The following is a 13,470-nucleotide window of genomic DNA, read 5'->3' as shown; positions in this document are numbered from 1 at the left end:
ACTGAGTGAGTGTAATTGCACTGACTGACTTACTCCTGACCCGGAGGATCGGTTCCATTGTACATTGGATAATGGTAGCTACCACTGGATTTCAGTTTGGAAGTACCACTCAAACCTGATTTTCTGACAGTGCTGAGGGACACCCAACACCTATGAAATATGGAGAGTTACAGATAAATGGGGTGGGGTTGAAACAGCCCGTGAAGGGAGGACTTGAAAGAGGCGGCACTACTTGCCTCTCTCAAGCCTGGAGCACACTAACGAGGTTGCTGGCCAGTCTGGGAGGGCTGGACGGCTTCCTAGAAGCTGCATTGTGTGTCTGCCAGGCTCAGAGCTCAATGACCAGGATGCTGGCTGCGCCAGCAGGCTTCAGTTACAGTAAAACCTTGTGGCACCTTATAGACTAACAGACGTTTTGGAGCATGAGCTTTCGTGGGTGAATACCCACTTCGTCGGAGTACCTACTTCGTCAAAGTAAAACCTTGAGGAGCAGATAGATCTCGGCTAGCCAGGGCTCAGTAAATCAGGGCTGACTCTGCTACCTCAGACAACACTGTTTGTAGCTTTGACCTGTGTAAAGCGTGAAATAACTACAGCCCAGGCTGCACCGAGCCTACTCGTGCTAAGTAGCACCTTGCTCTTCAAACAGGCCCACTGACGTCAGTGGGACTGACCACTTGAGGAGGAAAGTGCTACCTGGAATGAGGAAGAGCTTCTCACTTTGATCCCTGGTGTCTAGATGTTAAAGGCCTGAGGCATTTTTAACCCCCTGGTGCGCCCATTCCTAAGACAGAAGATCCTTTATTGTCTCCATATCTCCATGCAGTAACATAGTCAAACATCAGGCTAGGGCCTGGGAGACTCGACTCTGCACCCACTGGGAAATCTTGCAATGTCCCTTTTCCTCTTGTCTTAGACCCTGATCCAGCAAGGCACTGACACACATACTGGCTCGAGTCCTTTGGTCACATAAATGCTTCTGAAAACATTTCAGCAACAAGAGTATCCAGCATATAACACGCTGCGATAAAAGGCTATTTCCCAGCCAAGAGTTCTGCAGATCTGACCCTTAGCAGAAAGACCTACAGAACGTGATAGACAATGATAACTCCTCAGTGACATCATTGACTTACCTTGCAGAATTTAATATCTTGAAACTTTATCTGTGCCATAGAATACCATAGATTGGTTCGAAAGAGCTCTCGCTATGAATGTTCTGTACTATTTTACAGTAGTTTCCATATAACGCTATCAATGTGTCTAGATCCCCGTCCCATCCTTCGGATCATGCTGGTTGCTTTGTTATTCCATTTTATAGGATTTTTCCATAAGGAAAAATGTGGGTTTTCCCAGATACCTTTCTGGCCACTGAAGTGGCTTCTGGTGCCCTAACCACACGCATTAAACTCTAAGTAAAGTTTAGACCCTAAGAAATAACCCCGAACAAATATCCAGAACATAGTCCAAAACCCTCAGAAAGCTGATTTTAGATTTTTTTTAAATGAAGCACAATGTAGAATGAACTGCACCTTTTCTGTGTGAACCACTCGTGCTAGACATACAGTGCATATAGATTGCAACATACTTCTTTGCTCACTTTCATAACAATAATTTATATCTTTAGCACCAACACTGTCCATCTTGCAGGCCCCAAGTTGTGGGAGTTATGGGGGCAGGAGGAATATGGGATCAAGCCTTCAAGGATTAAAGTGACAAAAAGGATGAGTAAAGTGATATTATCCCCTTTCACAGGGACAGGGAGAGTATCTAACTAGGCCAAGTTCACTAAGGAAGCCTGTGGCAGACCAAGGATTGGACCCCAAATGTCTTGATTCCCAGCCCTGTGCCTTAACCACAAGAACATCTTACATCGCAGATAATTACCCTGCCCTGGTGCTTGTGAGGGGTTGGATTTGTTGCACTGCAGAGATCTGGAATGTTGAACATTCTGCACTGGCAGTCTCTGGATTTGGGTTTTCTAACACTGAATTTCCTTGTCTTGTAGGTCAGCCAAAGGCATCTCCCACCGTGCACCTCTTCCCTCCATCTTCGGAAGAGATAAAAACAAAGAGCAAAGCCACACTGGTGTGTCTGCTGGGCAGCTTTTACCCAGGGTCAGTCCAAGTCACCTGGAAAGCTGACGGCAAGCAGATCTCCTCTGGAGTGGAGACGACCAAACCCTCCAAACAGAGTGACAACAAGTACATGGCCAGCAGTTACCTGTCTCTGGCTGCATCAGATTGGAAGACCCATGAGACCTACACCTGCCAGGTGACACACGATGGGAAGAGCTTTGAGAAGTCCCTAAAGAGCTCAGAGTGTTCTTAATCCTCTGACCCCCGGAGGGCTCGGCCGGTTCCCACGTCAGTCTGTAGGGGGCTCCCCAAGGGAGCCAGGATCTGTCTGTAGCATTCCCATAATGCTGATTTCCAGCAAATGTGCTTCCTATTTTAGGTGGGGGATTTTACCAATTCATGACACCTGTCGTTATTCCCACGTCCCTACTGCTCTCACCCCCCTGCATTCCCTGGAATTGTCCTTCCTGCTTTAGTCTCTGATGCAGCCTTGTTATGATATTAATAAAATCAGAAAAAATTGACTATCGCTGTGACTGTGAAAAGTTTAACTTCTTCTGTCCCTTTTACACCTTGTGTATTAATTGCAATATTCACCTTCTCTTCCAATAAAATAAATTTACCTTTTCTCACCCTATATGGTTTTCTTTTTAGTAAGGAGCTGTTGGCTTTGGGGTTTCAGACAAGCTCATGAGAAGTGACGCTAAGTGATGTGTCATATCATGGAGATCGGGGGATGGGGAGAGATGTCACAGAGGGATCACTCCCCAAGCTGTGCCTGTTCTCCCTTAACACTGCTCACTCTGGCTCTCAGCCAGACTTCTGTGAGGTGTGACAATCGCTGCTGCACAAATCTCTCTGCAGAGCACACGTTGTGTTAGGGAATCACTGGGTGATGCGGGCTGCATGAGAGCGTAATGCAAACCCCTGGGGGTCTGCAGCCAGCCCTGCTTGTACTGGATCCCTGCAGCTCCCCACAGACCAGCAGGGCTAGGCTGGGTCAATGCTCAGCTGGGTCACTAGCCCTGCAGAGAGCAGCCTGCTCTGTGAGTTAGTATTGAGTCACCCTCTGCCCTTGCATGGGGCAGATTCCGGCTCCCTGCTTGTCCAAGTCATTCTTCAAGTAGCCTCATTGGAGTCAATGGGCTCTTGGCTGAACAGCTCAGCGCTCAGGGGAATAAATGGCCAAATCTTGCCCATCGAGGGGCACCACACTGCTGCAGGCTGGTCCCTGGGACTGGCTGTAACCAGAGCTCCTGGCTACATCTGGTCAGTAGAGACCCAAACCCCTCTTTGGTAAAGTGGCCTTTGCTATCCTGCCAACACCAACCTGAGTGACAGCTCTCAACCCACCTAACTGGCCCTCCCAGCAGGTTCAGCTGTACAGGGAAATCTGCCTGAAATAAACTAGTGCCGCTGTGCGATAGGTCCTGTACGTCCTGTACGTCTTGTGTGTTGCACAGTTTGGGCCTTGATGGGCCGGAGCAGACAGTTTGTGTCCCATTAAAACCCATAAATGGTGCTGGGGCTCCGGGGATAAGTTTCATGTTGCATGTGAGACTGGATACTCTGAGGGGCACCTGGGAGTCTGCCCCACCCTTCCCAGACAGCAGCACCCACCGTGTGTACAGCTGGGAACTCACCTCCCCGAGAGCGTTTATCATGCACTTCCACCTCCTTCAGAAACGAGTAAGGGGGAAGGGGAGCTGAGAGAGGCTGCCCTGTGGATGAGTTTTAAAGAATGATGATTTTTTAAATAAGTATTTTTAACATTCCCATAACCTCACATACACACACACACACACACACACACACCCCTGTACTTGGAGGGGGGATGGAATTAAGATTTCCAGATGATGATTTCTGGAGCACCAAGAGTGTGCAGAGCACAGAGGGGACAATGGCTCTCAGAAGTTTTCATGCCCTTGCACTGTAAGAAGGAGAGTAAAAGGGTCACAGAAAGAGAGTGAGCATGTGCCAGAGTTGGCTGCCAGAACCTATTGGAGTGCACTGATTTTTAACACTATTTCATTGACATAAAGGCTCTGGAAAGAGATTCACTTCCTTTGCTCAATGTTTAGGAATTGGGCCTGTTCCCTTGCACATGTGAAAGTGCAATAGACTGACGAATGGACTGAAAAACTGCACAAAGTATTTAGGGTATTTTCAAAAGTAACTCACTCCATTAAAAGTCTAAGTTCAACAGAAAGTCAATAGGATTTATGCTCCTAAGGGCCAGATTTAAAAAGCATTTAAATGAATCGGCATTTGGCAAACAGGTGCTTCTCAAAAAAACTGTTAGGTGCCTCTCTGTACATTTAGGTGCTTAAATACCTTTAACACTGTCCCCAAGTGCTTAAGTCACTTCTGACAATGAGACTTGGGCACTTTTGCTAGCGGCTCAGGTCTGCCCTCCACTACCCAGGAAATTCTCGCAGGGTCTGGGCCTGAACCACTCAAGTCACAGAAGCTTCCCCACCAACTTCAGTAAGTGTCGGATCACATGTTAAACACAGCACATGAGCCTTGGCTTCAACTGCTGCCCATTACTGAGGAAATGAGGCTGGTCCCATTCACTCCCCTGGCCGTGCTGAGCTGACACACACCAGCCGCTCAGGGGAGTTTGTATTGACAGTCAGAGGGAGGGTCCAGTGCCCTGGTTTAATTCAGAAGAAACCAGCTGAGCATGGACACAGCTCACAGCCTAGATGTTTACTGGCCCTGCCCTTGCTGAGAGGGGCCCCACACGCCCGCACTCTGCTGGGCAGCAGGCCCCAGAGCTGCTCTCCTAAGGGGAGGGGCAGGGAATAGCCCAGCGATGGTGAGAGTCTCATGGCAGCTCTGTCCAGGGAACAGCGCAGGGATTTACTGCTGAGAACAGCTGGGAAATACAGAGCAAGTGGCTGTCGTTGATTGCACTCTTAATTTGTAAAGGCAACTGGGGGTCTCCCTTGAGGAAAGTGCTGACGTCTCCTGCATACTGGACATGGGCTGAACAGACATGCGCTCTACTGATACCGGCATTGCCTTGTATTGGTACCAACAGGGGCTGGAGCATTTTCCAGCATATGCCAGCTGTACGATGGACATGGCTTTTACAAGCACCAAAGGTTCTGAGCATCTTGACTGGCTCCTGGCTTCCAGGGAGACTGACAGTAACATCTACATCTGATCCACTGCTGGTCAACCATCCAGGATTGTCGATTAATCCAGGAATTAACGATTAATCTTTAATTAAAGATTATGTCATGTGATGAAACCTCCAGGAATACGTCCAACCAAAATTGGCAACCTTACTGCAGGGATCAGACAGAGCGTGGGGTGATTGGTTTCATGGCACATGGCTCTTGAGTCATTCCTCCGGAATGTCCAATGTGGAGACTTCACCAGCCCCCTGCATGGCTCAGCTGAGAGCGAACACAGGACGTCATGACGCAGCTCCAGGCAGAAGGGCTGTGCCCAGCGACTCAGAGTGACCCCCTGGCCCCATGGACGATCTGAAGACCCTGATCAGGTAAGTTGGGACAATCTGGGAGGGGATGTCTTAGCTTCTCAGGGACAGGTGCAGAGAGGCTGCACTATTCAGAGAGCAGACGAGGACAGCACGTGGTTTGGATCACATCCGATCTACCCGTGTGCAGCCCCTGGCATGTCTGATCTGTCTCTTCGCTGACACTAATTGGTGGGTCTCAGGGCCATGCTGCACATTAATTATGTCTAGAAAGATGCTGGTGCTCCCAGAGGTGTGGGGTCACGGACACATGGTTTCTAAGTACGGTTATCGTACCCATAACATACACCACTGAATCCATTCAATACTGACAGCTAATGCGCCACATGCCTTCCATGACGTAATTCCACTGAAGTCAGTACAATGGCCCCAGTGATGAATTTGGCCCAGTACTGGCCTGTCAGGGCCAAATGGCAGTGGAAGGACCAACACGCAGTCCAGTTGTGTACATGCCTCCAGCACCCACAACCGTTCTCCGCGGGCTCCAGCCACAGTCACACAGACACGCAGGCAGATCCACAGCCTGTGTGGGGGTTGGGGGAGCGCTGTAGTGGGGGAACCCAGTGCGGTACCAGAACACAGAGCTCCTTTGCTTCTCTCTCGGTACCTTTACGCCCTCAACCACTGTTGTGCCTGAGCATCTCTGAGACATGATAGAACTTATCCTTATACCACCCTGTGAGGCAGGGAAGTGTTGCCCCCATTTTAAAGATGGGGAATGGAGACACAGAGATGACGTGACTTGACCAAGGATACAAAGTCAGTGGCAGAGCCAGGACATGAATCCCGCCCACCTGACTCCCATGCCAGTGCCTTAATTACAAGACCATCTTCCGCGCTCTTACATGAGCTGTGTACGAGGACCAGGATTTGGCCTTATTGTGAGTTGTCCCAAGGAATACTCCATTGCTTCACTTCCCAGTGGATCTTCAATCCTCCGATTGTACGATGAGTTTTTCCAGAAAGGATAAACCTGCCAGTGGAAATTGCCCTGCGCCTCTTTTTCCCTACGCGGGCAGAGGTGGCGACCTCTCCCTGCCATCGACTGGGACTGGTTTTTGTACAGCCCTGTGTCACTGTGGTGGATCTTCGGTGGAGGAACCCAGCTGACCGTCCTTGGTAAGTCACTGAATTACTCACAAACTTTCCTTCTCCTGCCTCTATTGTACGTTTTCCATGATTTTTTTCCTGATTTCTTTGTCTTCATGCTGGGCTTGGGACTCCTCTCACTTTATATATGAACCTTCACACAGTGTTGGGAATAACGTTTAGTCTCTCTGGATAGTCATAGCAGGTGTACATGGCCCATGCTGGGTTTTCTTTTCTTTTCCTAATGAAGAAAAGTTTGAATTTGCCCATGAAACCTACTGAGATTCTGCCACTGGGTCTCCAGTTACGATGACCTAGTGTTAGCCACTTAAGGGAAAGATTTTCCCTCTTTTTCTTTTAAGATATGAACTATTTCTCAGTAGCCCCGGGTGTTACTCAGTGTATGAAAGAAACCCAGAGCCAGGTTCTCAGGTGCTGCACTGTCCTAGCTCCATTGTCCGCAATAGAGCTCCACCAAAACTCACCCCAGGTGCCTACAGACAGGTGTCCAATCCCATGAAATCTAATGTTCTATAAAAGTCATTGGTCCCTGGGGATTTAAAATCTGATTTTTCGGGGGTCGTTGGAGGGAAATGCTTAGCACTGAGAGCTGGGCAGAAAATAGGGTTTTATTCTGTGAGTAATTTTAGAAAACGCAAAATAAAAAAATCAATTTTCATCTCAATGGTTCCAAAATCCCAAACAAGCATTTTCAGCTGAAAACTGAAAATGCTTCAGTTATTGACAGGTTTTGGCTTAAGATTTCCATTTTTTCCATTTTGGGATTTTTAACCAAAAAAACATTTTTTTTTCTTTTTGAGAGAAGCAGATACTGCCAACAAAAATTTTCATTCAATTGAAAACCAATTTTCCACTGAAAACACTTTTGATGGGTCATTTTCAACCAGCCCTAGTTGTAGCATTGCTCAGGTAGAGCTAGACAAGTGACTGATAAATTTTTAAAAATAGAAAGCCAGCCCTCATATGGTGTAAATCCATGTCGCTTCCTTGCCAGCAATGGATGCACTGATTTACCCTTAGCCTGAGTGAGTCTGATTGCACTGACTGACTTACTTCTGACCTGGAGGATCCGTTCCATTGTACCTTGGATGACTGTAGCTACCACTGGAGTTCAGTTTAGAAATGCAACCCAACCCCACCCAAAACCTTTGAAATATGCAGAGGGGGGTTGAAGCAGCCTGCAGGGGGAGAGGGCTTTAAAGAGGTTGCACTAATTGTGTCCCTCGAGCCTGGGGCACACTAACGAGGTTGCTGGCCAGTCTGAAAGGCTGGACGGCTTCTTAGAGGCCGGATTCTGTGTCTGCCAAGCTCAGAGCTCAGTGATCAGGATGCTGGTTGGACCAGCCGGCTTCAGTTACAGAACAGCCTTGGGGACCTGATGGACCTGGCTTAGCCAGAGCTCAGTGAGTCAGGGCAGTATTAGCTCAAACACCACTGTTGGCTGCTTTGACCTACGTAAAGCATGAAATAATTAAGGTCCAGACTGCGACAGCTCTACTCATGCCAAGTAGCAAATTGCTTCTCATATAGTCCCACTAATGTAAATGGGACCAACCGCCTATGGAGTAAGGTGCAAGCTGGCGCGAGGAGGAGCATCCCAATCTGGCCCCCGCGACAAGGCTGGTGCATAAATGTTAACAAGGATTTAAAATTTCCCCGAACTTTTGTGCCCTTCCTAAGCAGGTCGTGCCGTCAATGTCTCCCTGCACAGCCCAGGCTAGGGCCCCGGGGAATCTACTCTGCACCCACCATGAAATCAACCCTCATTGGGGTATTTTGCAAAGTCCCTTTTCCTCTTCTCTTGAACCCCATCCAGCAAAGCGCTCAGACGCATACTGCATCGGGCCCTGTAGCAGGGATTGGTCCCATAAACGAGTCTGTACTTTACAGCTGCTGAAAATGTTTCAGCACCAAGCTTGCTTGGTAACTCGGCTGTTCACCAACAGGAACAGGCAACCAGGGTGTGGTAGGAGGTTGTTTGTCACCCAGATTCTAATTAGAAGATCTGACCCTTAGCGGAGAGACCTACAGACCCAGATAGACAATGAGAATTCAACAATGGGTTTATTGACCCACTTGGCAGAATAGAGAATTTATCCCTGCTATGGAATTCCATAGGATGGTTCAAAAACTCTCTCGCGCAAAACTGTACAGAATTTTATACTACTTTCTATTTAAAAAAACTATTTAATGCATGTAGCTCTCCTTCCTATGCTTTGGATCCTACTGTTTTTTTGTAATTATCTGTTATAGCATTTTTTTTTCATCAGGAAAAATGGGGGTTACTCCCAGATTCCTCTGTACCTCTTGTGAAACAGCCCCCAAGGCCTGAACAGACAAATTAAACTCTAAGCTTAGACCCTAAGAAATAGCCCCAAAATAATAAATAGAACGTAGTCCTAGGAAAGTACTTATCTGCTGGTTTTATATTTCTGAGATGGGCACAAGCCCGAATGACCTGCAGTTACTCTTTGTGAATAGCTCTCACTGTCTCATACGCAGAGAGTCTGTTCTTGAGAGAGAGAGAGAGGGATGGAGAGAGAGAGTTTTCACCATGGAAATATCCGCCGAGTTAATTCAATGAGTAGCACCTTCCTCTGCACTAAACGGCACCATTTGAGAAGGAAGGTGCTACTCAATGTGAGGAAGGGGATCAAAATCTAACACTTAACATTGAGGAATTCTGTGCAAACTGCCTAGGTTGCCAGCTGTTTAGAAGTCGTATTTCCCTGTATTTGAGGGGAGCTTGGAAACAATACTGATAATACTTCGCACTTCTACAGCATCTTCCACCAAGTGTCTCAGCACTTTAGAAATATGTAAAAAAACCATAAACCTTGAGAAAAAGCCTGTGTGCGGAGAGTTCAGTGATATGATCCCTTTTCATGGGCAGAGAGGTCAGTGATTTCATCAGGTTCACAGAGGAAGCCTGTGGCAGAACTAGGAATGGAGCCCACGTGTCCAGATTCCCGGTCCTGTGCCTTAAATAGAAGAACATCCCAGATAATTACCCTGCCACGACGCTTGTGAGGGGTTGGATTTGTTACATTGTAGAGATCTGGAATTTCTTGTATTCTGCACTGCTAGTCTCTGTTTTGGGGTTTTCTAACACTGAGTTTCCTTGTCTTGTAGGTCAGCCAAAGGCATCTCCCACCGTGCACCTCTTCCCTCCATCCTCTGAAGAGATAAAAACAAAGAGCAAAGCCACACTGGTGTGTCTGCTGGGCAGCTTTTACCCAGGGTCAGTCCAAGTCACCTGGAAAGCTGACGGCAAGCAGATCTCCTCTGGAGTGGAGACGACCAAACCCTCCAAACAGAGTGACAACAAGTACATGGCCAGCAGTTACCTGTCTCTGGCTGCATCAGATTGGAAGACCCATGAGACCTACACCTGCCAGGTGACACACGATGGGAAGAACTTTGAGAAGTCTCTGAAGAGCTCAGAGTGTTCTTAACCCTCTGACCCACAGAGGGCTCGGCCGGTTCCCGTGTCAGTCTGTAGGGGGCTCCCCAAGGGAGCCAGGATCTGTCTGTAGCATTTCCATAATGCTGATTTCCAGCAAATCTGCTTCCTATTTTAGGTGGGGGATTTTATCAATCCATATGACACCGTCTTTATTCCCACGTCCCCACTGCTCTCACACCCCTGCATTCCCTGGAATTGTCCTTCCTGCTTTAGTCTCTCTTGCAGCCTTGTTATGATATTAATAAAATCAGAAAAAATTGACTATCGCTGTGACTGTGAAGAGTTTAACTTCTTCTGTCCCTTTTACACCTTGTGTATTAATTGCAATATTCACCTTCTCTTCCAATAAAATAAACTTACCTTTTATCAGCTAATTTGGTTTTTTTTTAGGCTGGGTCAATGCTCAGCTGGGTCACTAGCCCTGCAGAGAGCAGCCTGCTCTGTGAGTTAGTATCGAGTCAACCTCTGCCTGCGCATGGGGCAGATTCCAGCTCCTTGCTTCTCCCTGAGCATTAGTCATTCTTCAAGTAGCCTCACTGGAGTCAATGGGCTGTAGGCTGAACAGATCAACACTCTGGGGAATAAGGGGCCAAATCTGGCCCATAGAGAGAGGGGCACCACACTGCTGATGGTGGTTACCTGTGATAGGCTGTAAACAGAGCTCCTGGCCACTTCTGGTCAGTAGAGACACAAACCCCCTCTTTGGAAGAGTGGCCTTTAATATCCTGCAAACACCACCGTAGGTGACAGCTCTCGACCCACCCAACCGGCCCTCCCACCAGGTTCAGCTGTACATGGAAATCTGCCTAAATTAAACCAATGCTGCTGGCCACTGTGTGACACCTACTGTGCTTCAGCCAAAGGGGAAGGCAGTGACCCTTATGTCCAGTTTGACCGGCTGTGTACATGGGTGAAGTGCTTTGGGAGCCCTCACATTCACGATGCTTTTCAAGTGAAAGCAGAACATTACTGGTGATCTGGATTCTCTGGTATCACTCAGGCCTGTGTTACTTCTGGGGTGCTGCACGATTTAGGCCTTGGCAGGCCAGAGCAGATAGTCTGTGTCCCATTAAAAACCGACGAGTTGTGCTGGGGGATTGGGTTCATGTGAGAGTGGATACCCTGAGGGACACTTTGGGGTCTGTCCGACCCTTCCCAGACCGCAGCACCCACCGTGTGTATAGCTGAGAATTTGCATCACGGAGAGCATTTATCATGGACTCCTGAGCCATGCTGGGCCAGCCAGCCAAAGGAGACCCGTGAACACTGGTTCTCCTACAGCCATGGGGCCAGCGAGGTAAAGGGATACATTTGTATCACATGTGCCACATATATGTCACATCCCACCGTGCTACCACCACTGACAATATGGGTTACATGGATGGATGGCCAGTCATGCACTGCCATCTCCTACAGAAGGGAATAAGGGGAAAAGGGAGCAGAGGGAGGATGAACTAGGGACAAGTTTTCAACAATGAGGGTTTTTTTAACCTTCACATATAGTATTTTTAACATCCCCAGACATACCGTCCCGCCCTCCCAACACACTCACAGAACTGTACTTTTGGGGGCTAAGATTTCCAGATGATGATTTATGGAGCACCAAGAGTGTGCAGAGCACAGGGGGACAATGGCTCTCAGAAGTTCTCGGGAGCTTACACTGCAATGATGACAGTGAAGGGATCAGACAGAGCGTGGCGGGGGGGGTGGCGGGGAGAGTGAGCATGTGCCATAAAGAGTTGGCTGCCAGAACCTATTGGTGTGCGCTGATTTTAACACTACTTCATTGACAAAAAGGCCCTGGAAAGAGATTCACTTCCTTTGCTCAAGGTTTAGGAATTGGGCCTGTTCCCTTGCACATGTGAACTGCAATAGACTGATGAATGGACTGAAAAACTGCATGAAGTATTTAGGGTATTTTCAAAAATGACTCACTCCATTAAAAAGTCTAAGTTCAACTGAAAGTCAATAGGATTTACGGGCTCCTCAAAATCCCACAAGGCGCCTCCCTGTACATTAGATGCTTAAATACCTTTAACACTCCAGGCCTAAGTGCTTTAGTCACTTCTGACAATGAGACTTGGGCACTTTTGCTCACAGCTCAGGCCTGCACTCCACTTCCCAGGGAATTCTCGCAGGGTCTGAGCCTGAATCACTCAAGTCACAGGAGCTTCCCCACCAAGAGCTGGATCACATGTTAAACACAGCACAAGAACCTTGGCTTCAAGTACGGCCCATTACTGAGGAAATGAGGCTGGTCCCATTCACTCCCCTGGCCGTGCTGAGCTGACACCCACCAGGCGCTAAGGGGAGTTTGTATTGACAGTCAGAGGGAGGGTCCAGTGCCCTGGTTTAATTCAGAAGAAACCAGCTGAGCATGGACACAGCTCACAGCCTAGATGTTTACTGGCCCTGCCCTTGGTGAGAGGGGCCTCACATGCCTGCACTCCGCTGGGCAGCAGGCCCCAGAGCTGCTCTCCTAAGCTGAGGGGCAGGGAATAGCCCAGTGATGGTGAGAGTCTCATGGCAGCTCTGTCCAGGGAACAGCGCAGGGATTTACTGCTGAGAACAGCTGGGAAATACAGAGCAAATGGCTGTTGTTGGTGGCACTGAGTTCATTTCCCTCAGGAAAGTTCTGATCTCTGCTGCATACTGGATATTGGTACCAACATTGCCTTGTATTGGTACTAACAGGGTCCCCGCAGAGGATGGTGGTGACCGGTTTCATGGCACCATGGATCTTGAGCATTCTTTACTTGTTCCTTCGACATGTCCAGTGTGGAGACTTAACCAGCCCCCGGCATCCTTCAGCCAAAAGTGAACACAGGACGTGCTGTGCCCAGTAACTCGGAGCGACTCCTGGCCCGATGGACTATCTGGAGATCCTGATCAGGTAAGGCAGGACCACATGTCCTGGGATGTGGCAGCTTCTCACTGACAGGTGCAGGGAAGGCTGCACTATCCGGATGAGAGATGAGGACAGCACGTGGTGTTGGTTTCCTATCCACACACATGCAGCCCCACATGTCAGATGTTTCTTTGCTGACACTTGTTGGTGTGACGCTAGGATAGTGTTTACACTATGTCTGTAGAGCTGCCAGCGCTCCCAGGGGTGTGGGCTACAAACACGTGCTTTGGAAACACGGGTATCCCCCACATGAGATACACGATTGGATACATTAAATACTCACAGCAAATGGGCCTAATTCTTCTCTGGTAAAATTCTCACAAGTCACTATAATTGCACTAGGGTTGAACATGGCTCAGCGTGTTCACTATCAGCATCCCAAAGAAATCTGTCAGCCCCT

General features: G+C 48.4%; 2 protein-coding genes and 2 gene segments (V, D, J or C); all 4 read left to right on the top strand.

The window, feature by feature from the left end:
• The window catches only part of LOC120386423, a 309,162-nt gene extending 306,563 nt beyond the window's left edge, over positions 1-2,599 (top strand). Inside the window, 1 exon segment of the V gene segment in view lies at positions 2,006-2,599. Coding sequence covers positions 2,006-2,328 — 323 coding nt within the window.
• Positions 1-13,470, top strand: part of LOC120386421 (immunoglobulin lambda-1 light chain-like) — a 459,811-nt gene that overhangs the window by 402,084 nt on the left and 44,257 nt on the right. The window lies entirely within an intron of this gene.
• The window catches only part of LOC120386422 (immunoglobulin lambda-1 light chain-like), a 482,696-nt gene that overhangs the window by 457,942 nt on the left and 11,284 nt on the right, over positions 1-13,470 (top strand). The gene's annotated exons all lie outside the window — the stretch shown is intronic.
• LOC120386268 lies at positions 5,564-10,531 on the top strand. The segment is given in 3 exon segments: positions 5,564-5,589; positions 6,557-6,705; positions 9,829-10,531. Coding segments are annotated over 3 exon segments (498 nt in total).

This window comes from Mauremys reevesii, linkage group 18 (genome assembly GCF_016161935.1).
Source record: "Mauremys reevesii isolate NIE-2019 linkage group 18, ASM1616193v1, whole genome shotgun sequence".
Classification (NCBI taxonomy): Eukaryota; Metazoa; Chordata; order Testudines; family Geoemydidae; genus Mauremys; species Mauremys reevesii.
Note: the sequence above shows the minus strand (reverse complement) of the source record. Positions and strands in the feature narration are given on the sequence as shown.